The sequence below is a fragment of the Sceloporus occidentalis genome, unplaced genomic scaffold (genome assembly GCF_023333645.1).
Source record: "Sceloporus occidentalis isolate IW3139 unplaced genomic scaffold, rSceOcc1.0.p SCAF_1, whole genome shotgun sequence".
Classification (NCBI taxonomy): domain Eukaryota; kingdom Metazoa; phylum Chordata; class Lepidosauria; order Squamata; family Phrynosomatidae; genus Sceloporus; species Sceloporus occidentalis.
Genome location: NW_028316981.1, coordinates 293,477,292 through 293,490,080, shown reverse-complemented (window position 1 = coordinate 293,490,080; position 12,789 = coordinate 293,477,292). Strand labels below are relative to the sequence as shown.

General features: G+C 39.6%; 1 protein-coding gene across 1 annotated transcript in view; it reads right to left on the bottom strand.

The window, feature by feature from the left end:
* The window catches only part of LOC149324080 (complement component C6-like), a 54,107-nt gene extending 41,560 nt beyond the window's left edge, over nucleotides 1-12,547 (bottom strand). The window contains exons 1-2 of the mRNA XM_089496166.1: nucleotides 12,387-12,547; nucleotides 9,587-9,743 (exon numbers count right to left, since the gene is read on the bottom strand). Coding sequence (XP_089352292.1) covers nucleotides 9,587-9,743; nucleotides 12,387-12,547 — 318 coding nt within the window. The remainder of the gene's footprint in view (nucleotides 1-9,586; nucleotides 9,744-12,386) is intronic.
* Between the last annotated feature and the right edge of the window lie 242 nt (nucleotides 12,548-12,789).

Sequence of the window (12,789 nt, the reverse complement as noted above, 5' to 3'; positions counted from 1 at the left end):
TTCTGATTTGTAATTAATTTATCTCCTACTTTCAATCCTGTAATTGTACGTTTCGCTTTTTCTCTCTTCAGCTGAGTTGCTAATAGTTTACCTGATTTGTTTGCGGATTCGAAGTATTTTTGCTTAACATATTTCAGTTTCTTCTCCATTTCTTCTACCAAATGATTCCTCATTTGGTTTTGTAACATTTTTATTTCATATTGAATTTTTGAATTTTTTGGGTTCTTCCTTAATTCTTCTTCCCTTTCTTTTATTTCTTCGTTTATTCTCCTCAGTTTTTATTCCCTTTTTTTTCTTTTTTCTGATGCCTTTTTTATCAACCATCCTCTAATTACTGCCTTCATTGTATCCCAAACAATTTGGATTGATATTCCTTCTTTTAAGTTCTCTTTAAAAAATATCTCAATATTTCCTTTTAACTCTTTCACAAGCTTTTCATCTTTCAGTAATGCCGAATTCAATCCCCAATTAAATTCTTTCTTTCCCAAATTAAGATCCATTTGCACCGGACAATGATCAGACCATACTTTCGGAATTATTGTTACTTTACCTATATTTTTAATCAAATGCAGCGAAATCAAAATTGTATCTATCCTAGACCAAGTTTTATGGGGATTTGAGAAGAAAGTGTAGTCCTTCATACTGCCGTTTTTTAATCTCCAAGCATCCCCCAATGCGTGGCAATTCATTAAATCAAAGAATTCATGAGGTAATTTGCCTCGATTTAGTCTAGCTTTCTTCTCTGAAAACCTATCCAGTTCCGGGTTAATTACCCCGTTCATATCTCCTAAAAGTATTATATTTTCCTGTTCTACCTCTGATACTTTCTCCTTTACTTTTTTGTAAAATTTATTTTTATTCTCTAACGGTCCGTACAACCCCACCAACACATATTTATTCTTTCTATAGCTAATCTCCACTATCAAAAAGTGACCTTCTTTATCATTAAAGATTTCTTTCACTTCAAATTTATCTTTAATATATAATACTACCCCTTTCTTTTTTGTCTTAGCCGCAGATATAAATTCCTGTCCTAATTTCACACATCTTAAATGTTTTTTGTCCTTCTCTTTAATCCTGGTTTCCTGGAGGCATATGACATCAAGTTTTAGTTTCTGTAGATAGTGGAAAACCTTTTTTCTTTTCTGGGGCGTGTTCAACCCCTGTACATTCCATGTTATAAATTTCAACGATTCCATCCTTCCCCAACTGTACCTTCCCCCACTAGCAGACACTCAATCTAATTATAGATGATAGAAACAAACGACTAACTTTAATATTGGACTAGTAATAAAAGAGTGTGAGCACACCTTTAAAGAAGATTCTGGAAGTAAACTCTTAGTCCCGGACCACTTCACCTTCTTCCTCCTCTTCTTCTCTTCTCAGTCTTTCTTCTTCTACCAGCAGTGATTGTAGGTCAAGATTCATCAAAGCGGAGGCGGTCTCATCAGTTTTATCTTGATTTACCACTTCCTCTCCTCCTGTCGGGGTATTGGACTCACCAACGATTTCTTCCTCTTTTCTTTGAACTGTTGTACGTCTTAGAAAAGATCTTCCTTGTTCTGGAGAATTAATTTTCACTCTTTTTTTTTTCCACCAAAAGGTAACTCCTTCTGGGATTTCCCACCGATATGGCACACCTTCCTTCCTTAAAAAGTTAGTAAGACTATTATAGTCCCTTCTTTTCCGGAGAATACGGCCAGGAATGTCCTTCAAAACTTTCAACTCCAAATTTTTATACGTAAATGGGGATTCATTGTGTTTATTCAAAAAAAGGTCTCTCATACGTTTTTTTACAAAACAAACTGCCACATCCCTAGCTAGTCCTCTTTGCTTAGCCACTTGGGAATTAACTCTATAGATATTGTCAATTTCATCCTCAAAAAAAATTGGATCTTTCTCCAAAAATTTTGCAATCTCTGTGATTAATATTTCCTCTAATTTCTCTTCCTTATCTTCCGGTAAACCTCGAATTTTCACACACTTTTCCCTTAGCTTTTGTTCCCAGATTGCACGTTCATCAAGGTCTTCATCTCTTTTATTCAGGAGACGTCCATAATCAGATTCCAATTTTTCACTTCTAAATTCAAGTATGTCCACTCTTTGTTTTGTTTTTTGAATCTCTACTGTAAGGGTGTCGACCGTTTGTTTAATTTCCTTCAAATCTGACCTTATCTCTTGTCTTATTTCCTTCTTAAAACTGTTCAATTCCTTTGCTAAATTTGCAGAGAGACTAGCAGATAAGTTTAATGATAAATTCTCTATTTTATCTAAAATTAGTTGATTCATATCTTGCGTATTTAATTTTTCCGTAGAGTTTCTTCTTTGACCTTGGGTCATGGCTTGGGCTTTTTGCCTCGTATTCATTCTTCAGTCTTCAATCTTCAGTACTTTCCTTCTGTCTTTCACTTCTAAAATCCCTTTTTCTATTTTTCTATTAAATAATCACAAAATCCCAGGGTCAAATTATTTACAGTTATTCAGGATATCACCACCAAGAATGCTGTTATTAAATTAACAAGATCTACAATCCTTCAATCAATAATACTTTACTTAACTTATGCCTCCCCTCTTATCCCTTAAATTAAATATTTAGTTTCCCCTTTACTGTCCCCCTTATATATCTAAAACTCAAATTTTTCCTTCCCCCCTAACCACTTCTTATTTCTCCCAGCCCACTTCTACCTCTCAAACCTTTCAAATCAGCTCTAACCTTCCTTTGTTTCCCCCTAATTTCTTTCCCCCTCAGCTGTTAGCTGAGGATTGTCTTTTACTTTTGCTTTTAATCCTTATCCCTTCCCCTTCTCAAGTTTCCTTCCTTCAAAGCCTTTCTAATCCCTTAAAAACCGCAACTCCTTACCAATACCACTTTACAGCTTCCCTCCTTATTATTTCTCCAGCCACTCCTCCTCAATTTACAAAATAGACGTAAGTAAAGCAAAGATGCCAATAAAGACAAGAAAGGGAAGAAAAACAAACTATATCCAGCACAGTAATTCTATAACCCCCCCCCCCGTTCCAAGTCCCGTTCTCTCCTTTTTCTTAGAAGTACCTCTTTTTTTTTTTTTTTTCTTAAGCTAATTTTCAATCCTAAATAAATCCTCCCCTCCTGGCTTCTGATACTTTCCAAAAAGTCTTTCCCTAGTCACAATTTTCCTACCGAAGACCTTTCGCCTCTCCGCTTTTCACTCCCCCTTATTCCGAGTTGCCTCTCCCCTACAGTCTCTATGGTTTTCTCTTCCAACTCGTTGGTTCTTCCGGGTTCCGGTTTCCGGGTTTCTTCTTCCGTCACTTCCTTTCCTTCCCGACCGCCGCTCTAGCCTTCTACTTCCGTCTCTCTTTCTTCCCCGCTTGTTGGATCTCGTTAACTCTCTCGCCTCCAACACCTTTCTCCACTCCAAGCTCCTCCTGTCGCTCGACGGCGGTCTTCCTCTCTCTCTCTCCCCCTCCGCGTCTCTATCTCCAAGGATCAGTTCCAAGGTCAGTACTATGTCTCCGCGCTTTTCGGCTTTCTTATCTTATCTTTAACAACTCCAGGCGTCTCTCACTTCTCCTCCTCTCCTCATCTCCTTCCATCCGCGGGTTAGTTTAACCCTTTAATTACACTGATAGTCTCCGTCCAGTTATTGCTTTATTATTTGCGGATTTATTCCACTAAAGTCTCCAGTCCTTTTTCTTCAGAGGGGTTTTAAAGGTTACACAGATAGCAACTCTAAATTTTTGCGTGGTATGAGCTGCTCTCCAACTCCTCTCATAAATAGTCAATGAACCAACCATACAGCCAAAAAAAAATATCCAAAGCCGCCAAGCGGTCCCAATATCCCTATTTACAGTCCAAACTCCTTCTAAACAATCCTAAGCGAATTTCTCCAGCAGTCCAAAAACGGAAAGTAACATAGACCTTGTACAATATATTCCTTCAATATGTAATCTTAAAAATGCTGGTGGGCGTCCCTGTGCGATAATCGCCACTTACTAGAGCGGGCGTGAATTGCTCTTCAGACTCCCCTTCTCAAATGGCTTCCTTCTGACTCACATAGCGAGTCAGATTTACTGCTGATTTCTCAGCTCCTGAGAGGTATGGAGTCATCCGCCGAGCCTCCTCTGATTCTTCTTTCCTTAAGATGAATTTTCCTGGTTTAAGGACCCCCTTCCACCAGAAATTCCCGCTCTATAGAGATTCCTCTGCTAGAGCAAAGCAGAGAGTGTCTCAGCGGGACGCCATTCCCAGCCGAAGTCAGAGATGTTTTATCGGGAATTATTGTTTTTAATGCTATTTTAAGGTGGGAGGGAGATAGGGAATTGGATTTTATATGCTTGGCTATGTTTTTACTTGTGGTTTGTTGTGTTCTATTTTTATTGTTCTTATGTTTGTTGTTACCCACCTCGATCCAATACAGGGAGAGGCGGGATACTACTACTACTTATTATTATTATTATTATTATTATTATTATTATGGCATATGAGATTGTTCACTCATTCCTTTTCAATAGGTAGAAGGGTACAACATGGGGTTATCCAGAAATTCTTGTACCTAAATAAATAAATATAAATTTAAATTCTAACTTAAAAATAAAAGAAATTTTCAATGTAAATGTTGGCCAGGATCCTACACTAAAAAAACAGAGCATAACTTTACACTCACATAATTATGTAGCAGTTGCACAACATTGCCTTGGTACTAAATTGTGACATTCTGCAATTGGCTGCAGCATGTCTGCAAGCACAATACTCTGTGTGCTTCCATGCACAAAGTTTCTCAGTATCCATGTGCATTCATGGTCAGTGGCACTGTATCCACAACTCCACTTCCTCAACCCATAGGGGAATGTATGCATGTTTAAGACATCAAAAGGATTCTACATAATGTAATAAGCACATTTTCACATGCTCTCCTGTTTCTCATTAGAACCATTGGATCAATAACTTACTATGGGGATTATGACACTGAGCCCTTACCATGGGCAAAATGTTCCTGAAGTGTTTCTGAAGTGTGAAGGTGTGATCGTCCGTCGCACTTCTAACAGGAAGATCCTGTTATTAAAAAAATGGTTTCTCTGTGAACGCTTCAACAACGGGAAACAAGCGGGATGCCTCAATGACATTTTAGAAGCACGACAATCACACTTTTGCGCTTCAAAAACACTTCAGGAACGTTTTGCCCATGGTAAGGGATCCATGTGATAAGGTCCTATGTCTTTCTGCATCATTCAGACACCATTCCCTGTTTTTAGGCAGGACAAGAAGTCATTTTCCAAGCTCCACTCCCTCATTCTGCTTGAAAGAATTAGCTTCATCATCCTTTCAGGCTGGCCCTCTTTCCACATATAAATATATAAGTGGAAACAACAGCTCTTTTTTAGTCACAGATTCATGTAGAACAAGGATGGGCAAAGTGCAGACTGCAAATACCATGTGTCAACTCAGGTCAAAAATGTTTTTGTTTTTTTTGCTCCCAAGTGCAATTTAGGGACTATGGGGGCATTGTTACCACATTCTAGTGGTTCCTACAGAAGAGGCTTTACTTGCTGGCTGGGTTCAGGAGGAAAGGAAGAGAGCTGGAGCTGGAGAGAAATTGCAGTTGCCATGGCTAAAGCCCAGTCTCTTTCCACTTTTAATAAATCAATGGGATTTAGGAGGGAACAAAAGAGTAAATTTGTTATAGCTGCAGTGTAATTTCTGTATTGCACTTGATTCTATTTTATATATTTTTACTTAGGGCTTTAGTATTTCACCAAATGTTGCAGAAATACTGACAAGCATGGGCAAAGGAATCCAGTGCAATCCAGTCCAGCATTGGCACCTCATAGGATGTGATCCATGGGACATTGAATATGTGTCCAATTTAATATAGTTTGTATTGCTGTTAAATAAATATATAGAGAAATTTAAAATGCAGTTGTGTTTGCAATATTCATTTATAGATGACCCCATAGAACCTGGAAAGAGGTATATATACTCTAAAGGCATTCCTCAGTGGGGTGTAAAATATCGTAAAATGACAACAAGGAAATACATATCTTGTGAGCTGCCTTGGGTTTCATTCTGGCAGAAAAGCAGGACAAGAATGAAATTAATTAATTAATTAATTAATTAATATCACATATAATCATTATGACTTTGGTACATTCTCTATGGCAGTGATGACGAACCGAGTGCCCAAACTAAAAGGTGTTCCAGCTCCGGGTGTTACCCAGTGTCAGTGCCAGGACCTCCGGGGGTGGGGGGGAGGACAGGACTTCTGGGGTGGGACTTCTGCCCTCCAGGAGTGGGACTTCCACCTTCAGGGGGCAGGACTTCTGGGCTTGGACTTCTTCCCCCCACCCTCCTGGGCCTTCAACTGCCTCTCCAGAGACAGCTGAAGGCCTGGGATAGCCGGGAAGAGTAGGAACAGTTCCTTCTGTTCCTCTACTCTCCTGGGCCTTAGCTGTTTCTCTGGAGACAGCTGAAGGCCCAGGATGGCTGGGAAGAGTAGGAACAGGAGCACCCCTGTTCCTCCTTTTCCCCGCCTCCGTGTGCCCTGAAAAATGGCTTTGCATGCCATAGGTTCACCACCATGGCTCTTTGTCTTGTACATACCTATCTCAGAAATTTCTGAACCAGTAAGTCTGAAATCATTTTGTGGACATGTGGAAACTGGAGGTTGGTTTTTTAAAAAAAATATTTTATGAGAAGATGGTATGAAAAAAGAACATAGATAACATAGCTGCATCTGGTTTAGAGGGAAAGAAACTGTCAGAAAGCTCTGAAAGATTTTATTCTCCAGGTCTAGAGTATTGTCACATGGAAGCCACGTCTGCTGAAATCACACCTTCTACAAAACAGTTAAAAACAGAGGCTCCTTCTCCTCAACTGGGATTCAGTTGGTGTCTTACACATATATGAGTTCCCTTATGGAAGCAGCTGGACATGTTTAGTTGTAAATCATAATTCACTAACAAGGTGGTTTTGCAGAACTGCCATGACAGTAAAGTTAAGCCCTATCTCCTCCGTGTAGGGTTTTGGCCCTCTCCCATCTGCTGTAGACAACCTATTAAGAAAGATTCCATATAAATCAGGGGTGGAGGCTGCCACCTTTTCGTTGGCTTTTCTTTCTGTGTGTCCAAAAAGGCTAAAGATACTCAGCAAGGCCATCTTCTCATATCAGATCCCTGGAGCACAGTGACCAAAGGTCCTCCTTTTCTACGACATTTCCTACATTTCAAAATGTCCTCCAATTTGAGCCTCACTAAGAAGCATGAACTTATATTTATATTAGCGTTTTTAGCTTTTATTCTGTAACATCCTACATTTTTCTTGAATGTTCTTTTTTTAAAAAAATATGTTTTATGTTTAAATTCTACATTGTTTAATTGTATTTGAAGGGGTGGGTGGGTTGAGGGTTTGGTCTGTATATTTTAATCTTGTAAGCTGCCTCGATTGCATTTTGTAGAGAGGCGGGATATAAATAAATTTTATATTATTATTATTATCATTACATTTTACAATGCCTCATCCTCCTTTGCGGTTAGGACATCTGGTCACCCTGCCCTGGAATGACATCCAGCCAATGTGTCTCTGTCTCTGTCTCCTCATTTCAAACCTTATTTCAAACCTATATCTGCCATGTTTTTCTCTCAGAAGCATCTCTGCAGGTAAATTGTGCATTCACAGTATCATCCATAGCCATTAGCCAAGGGATATAAACATTCACCTGTTATATCCTGGACTCTAATCAGGCAAAATGATTGCAATGGAACCATTTACAGTAGTCGAGATAACCAGTTCAGAATGATTCTAAATTTTAATAATAGCTTGTGCCCCAGGTGTTCAAATGGCACATTAATTCTTATAACATCCACCCACATATTACAGATAGTGGTTTGCTTTAGGCCACCCATGGAGATCATGGCTAAGGAGTGATCTGACTTTCTGCTAATCACTTATGCTCACAAATGTAGCCATTGTGTCTGTGGAGTTGGTACCATTTTTCTTCTTCTGCCTGAATAATCACAAACTGAAGCAACCTGCAGAGAAGGGAAGCCCCACACTGCAAGAGATGACTCACATATATTATGCTTGGAGTTAAAAATGCTGGATAGCTATTCTTTGAGAGTTGATTGCTTGCTAACCATCAGAGATTATCCCTGGTATCTCTTTAATGTGTAACTAGGGTGAAAAACTGTTCATTAATGGTTGAGCTATCGCCCTGGAACAGGGGTAAATTGCGCCAGAAATTTTTCAGCTGTCACTCCCATCATTCCTCACTATGGTGGCTAAGGTTTATGGAAATTACAGTCCAGCACTGTCTGGAGACCCATGCATCACCTGTGCTTGCACTATGATAAAGACACGGATACCTAAAAAAAAAAAAAAAACAATTTTAGCAGACTACTTTTAGGGAGAATCAGGGAGGGTGTGAAATGTTTTAGCTAGAGTTTATATATGTAAAAGACCTCCTTCAAATAACCTCATCCCATATTTTTCAGGCTTAGAAGGAAATACATTGGCATGTTACATTGAAAGCCAATGTCCTATACTAGGTTGGACTGCTTGTTTATCTATCCCAGTATTATCTCCCCTGATGGGCAGGAGCTCTTCAGGATATCAAGCTAGAGTTTTTTCTCATCTCCTGCTATCTGATTCTTTTAAACAGAATTTCCAGGGATTTAATCAGGAAGTGCTTGCAAATGAGTTACCATGTTATACAGTCAGCCCTTCTTATACACGGATTTTTTTTATACACAGATTCAAGCATCCACAGTTTGAAAATGTTCAAAAAAAGTATAAATTTCAAATATCAAACCTTGATTTTCTATTTTTTGTAAGGGACACAATTTTGCTATGTCATTATATTTAATGGGATTTAAGCATCCATGGATTTTTTTTTTTATCCACGGGGGATCTTGGAACCAAACCCCAGCATATAACAAGGGTCCACTGTATCTTCATATGTGTAAATCATTTCCTTTGTCAAAAGAGCTCAGAAACTCTACTCATTTTGAACTACAACCCTCTAAATCCCCCAGAAAGCATACTAGCCATGATTCCCACTAGCTTTTAAACTGGATCACAAATCAGTTTGAACCAGTTCAAATGACCCTGGTTCCCACTTGAATTGATTCACTGAAGTGATTCGGAAAGGGGGCCATGCACTAGACCCATTTAACCCGCATCTTTCTGATCCTGATGTTTTCCATGTATTTTTGGATAAATTGATTCTGTGCAAGTGTGAACCAGATGCAAATCGGAATTGATTTAAATTTGCCCTTCGGACCAATGGAGTGGGTCCATTTTGAACGGATTCATTCGTGAATGTGAACCACAAGTGAGTTGTTTTACAGGAAAAAAATGTGATTGGGGCAAATGTAGTGGAAACCATGCTCCACTGTCGAATCAATCCATCAATTTGGATCGCAAACTGCTTTTTTTTTAAAGTGGGAATGAGGCCCTAGTAGGAAGTCTAGTTGGGAATTCTCATAATTATAATCCATAAAAGGATATTTTCAAACTCTGCTCACAACCACATGAAATATGTAAAGGTACCTCTCTTTTCCCCCCTTTCTTTCTGTGCATATTCTTCATAATTTACTCCTTTGCACTTACTTGTTTTTTAACACATGGATCACATTCTGACCAGGGACCGAGGTCTCCAAGTTGGCAGTTGATTGGACACATCTGTTGGTTGCAAGCCCTGGATTCCTGAGTGACGCAGAGTCGCTGACAGAAGTTTTTATTGTAGTAATCATCTACTTGTATTTGCCTAGAATACACAAATTTCCACTTTGGACTTCATTTGCTGAAGGGGACAAAGGGATGGAAACTTATCAATGTGTAATTAGCTTGTACATTGTCTCAAGTATCCTAAATAAACCTGGGATTCTGGAAGTCACACTCAAACCCACAAGGGATGAGAAGCTGGAAATATCTATGTGATTTGATAGAGAAGTGTTTGTTTTTAATTTACTGAAGCACTTTGGATTTTACTAAGCAAGGCTAGAAGAACATGGGAAGAAGGAAAGAGGGATAGCAATGGATAGACTAAGAGACAAACAACATATTTATATGTAAATAGATGTAACCAGTCCTCAAACCACATCATAGAAAAGATATCTTTTGAATTACATAACCTCCAACATTTCACAGATGAAAGCTGGGACACGTGTGCCCAGACTACTTTACAGTGTGATCAAGATGACAAAAGTTTTTGATGAGAAAGAACACAAAGCTAGGAGAGGCTGCAGCAGTTTGCTTTGGCATCACCCTTCAGGGAATAGCAAGATTCCTCCTGCTCCTTTCGTCTTCCCCTGTTGCGTTAATTTAGTGCTAAGCCAAGACGAGGGGGGGAAGTGGGAGGAGGAGAGAGAAATGAGGGCCTTTCAAAAGAAGCTTAACACGTTGGGGTGACAGGATTAATTGGGCCTGCCCCTGCCAAATCAGGATAGTCGGAATGAATGGGATTACAACCCCCACTATCTCCCAGCCAAGATGGCTGTGCATTTCTGTAGTTCCAAAGATTTATTTTTCCAAGCTCTGATCTCAACAGCCATTTTTATTAATGAAAAAATTGCTATTGCTGTTTTTCTCTGAAAGGAGGTGTGGTAGTGATCTTTCTGTCTTCATAGAGTTACAAGTTCATGTTTATAACTGGCAATTTCCCCCTTTAGTTCATACTCATACAAGCCAAGCAGCTGCAGACAATCTGGAAGGTTAAAGTTAGGGCATGTAAAAGGTTCAGTATTCACTTGGTTTCCAGAGGTAAGCACTGGAATCTATAGCATGTGTGCACAGGAGTTCCTTGTGGACCTATGAAGAACCAAAGAGAGGGAGGATGGATCACTGTCCACATCACCTGGTAGAAGGTATAGTTTGTTGTTAGTCTGCTTAGATGTTAGCAGCTTTCCGTTCCATGCTGACTTCAGAAGAGAAGCATCTTTTCTTCTCTACATGGAAACATAAGTACTAGCGATTTATTAGACTAGTTCAACACTTGTCTCATTTACAAAACTGAGGCTGCAACTACACTGCAGAATTCATGCAGTTTAACACTGTTTTAGCTGCCATTTGTTCAATATTATAGAATTCTGCAATTCATAGAGGCTGTACAGACCAGCATCAAAGGCTGGCAATGGGGGTGAAGTGGGGGCATGGCATCTGCACGACACACATCCCGACTCCACCCCCATGCTGGTGTGATGCTGTGCACCCCACCACACCCACATCACGGCGCTCCTCTGGCACTGTGTCCAGATGATGCAGTGCCAAAGGAGCACTGAACAGCCATGGCGCTGGTGGCTATGGTGTCCTTTCCGTGGAGCAAAACAGAGCTGCTTTTTGTGGTTCCTTTTTTCACCATGGAACAGCCAGATCAGGGCCGCAGTGTGTAGTTGCCACCACCCTGATCCAGCGAAGAAAGAGGAGGCTGCAGGCCAACCCTTAGGGGCAGTCTGTTCAGACCAATAGTCTTGTCAGATATTTAGCCTTCTCTGTCAGAGAGCTCTGATACCACAACACACTACAAATCCCATGATTTCATAAAATGGAGCCATGGCAGTTAAAGCAGTGTCAAATTGCATTAATTTTGCAGTGTGGCAGCAGCCAGAGATAAACAGATATGCAAATGTTTTGCTGCCTGAGGTGAAAAATATCATAGTGTCCTTCCTGTTCTCATATACAAAAGCTGATGGGATTGGCACTTCCATTTTGCTTCAGCAGAATGGTGTGAAAAAGAAAATCCTCAACCACTGAAGGCAACAAACTATTTTAGGGGTCCTAGAGGAGATGCCTTGTAGTCATTTCTCGGCATCCGCTGTTCATTAAATGCCTATAAATGGTGTTGAATGCCATTTCCAGGCAGAATCCAATTGCTGGCTATGACTTATATAACTTCAGTCAACCTTGTCTGAAAGCCTGTATCTCCCATATGAGGTTGTTTTAGCCATACAATCTTCAGGGAAATTGTGGTTTGGGTCCCCTTGTCTCCTACTGCTCCCCAGGCACCCAAAACCTTGATTTTTTTTTTTTAAAAAAAATTGCTATATTTTGGTTGATTTGCAGAGCTGAAAGTGCCAAACATTAGACATCACTTCTAGTTGCATCAAGAGCATTGGTCAGAATATGGCCACAACCTCCCCACACTTGTCAATCCAGAGATTCCTAAAAAATAATTTCAAATTTCTTTTCTAATGCTGGGGAAAGCGGAAGGCTGTAGGAAAAAAGGGTGACCATATTACAATTGGATTGAACAATCAAGGAAGCCATACCCCTGGGTTTGAAAGACCAGGGAAGTTCTATTGTTACTGGTGACTTGGAGGTCTCACATTCATAGGGTCACCAAAATCCAAAGTCAACTTGATGGCAAATAATAACAACAAATTATGAAGTTGATAAATTATTGGTCACCTACCTATACCTGCTTTGAATCCCAAAATTACAAGTCTGTGAGCAACTAGACCAGGGAGTCCATGGATAATGGTCACAGTAGCATCCCTTGCTGTTTTCAATAATGGCATGCAGCAAGATAAGGATTAGCCAGTTTTTAATTTTTTTGTCCATTGCTATAGGCATGAAGCTAATAAAGAAAGAAAGAAAGAAAGGCTACAATGGAAACAAGAGTAAAATATCTGCAATTAGAAAGATTCAACATAACATCAGGTTAAAAATGCTGGTTTACAGAGCGATGTATTAAAGACAGTGCCTGAAGATCAGGCTGAGCTAACAGTTCAAAATATCAAGTGAAGCAATGATGGGCTTTTCAAATCTATTGATGTGCATTCTCAGCAAGTACAAAGGGAACTCAATGAGTCATC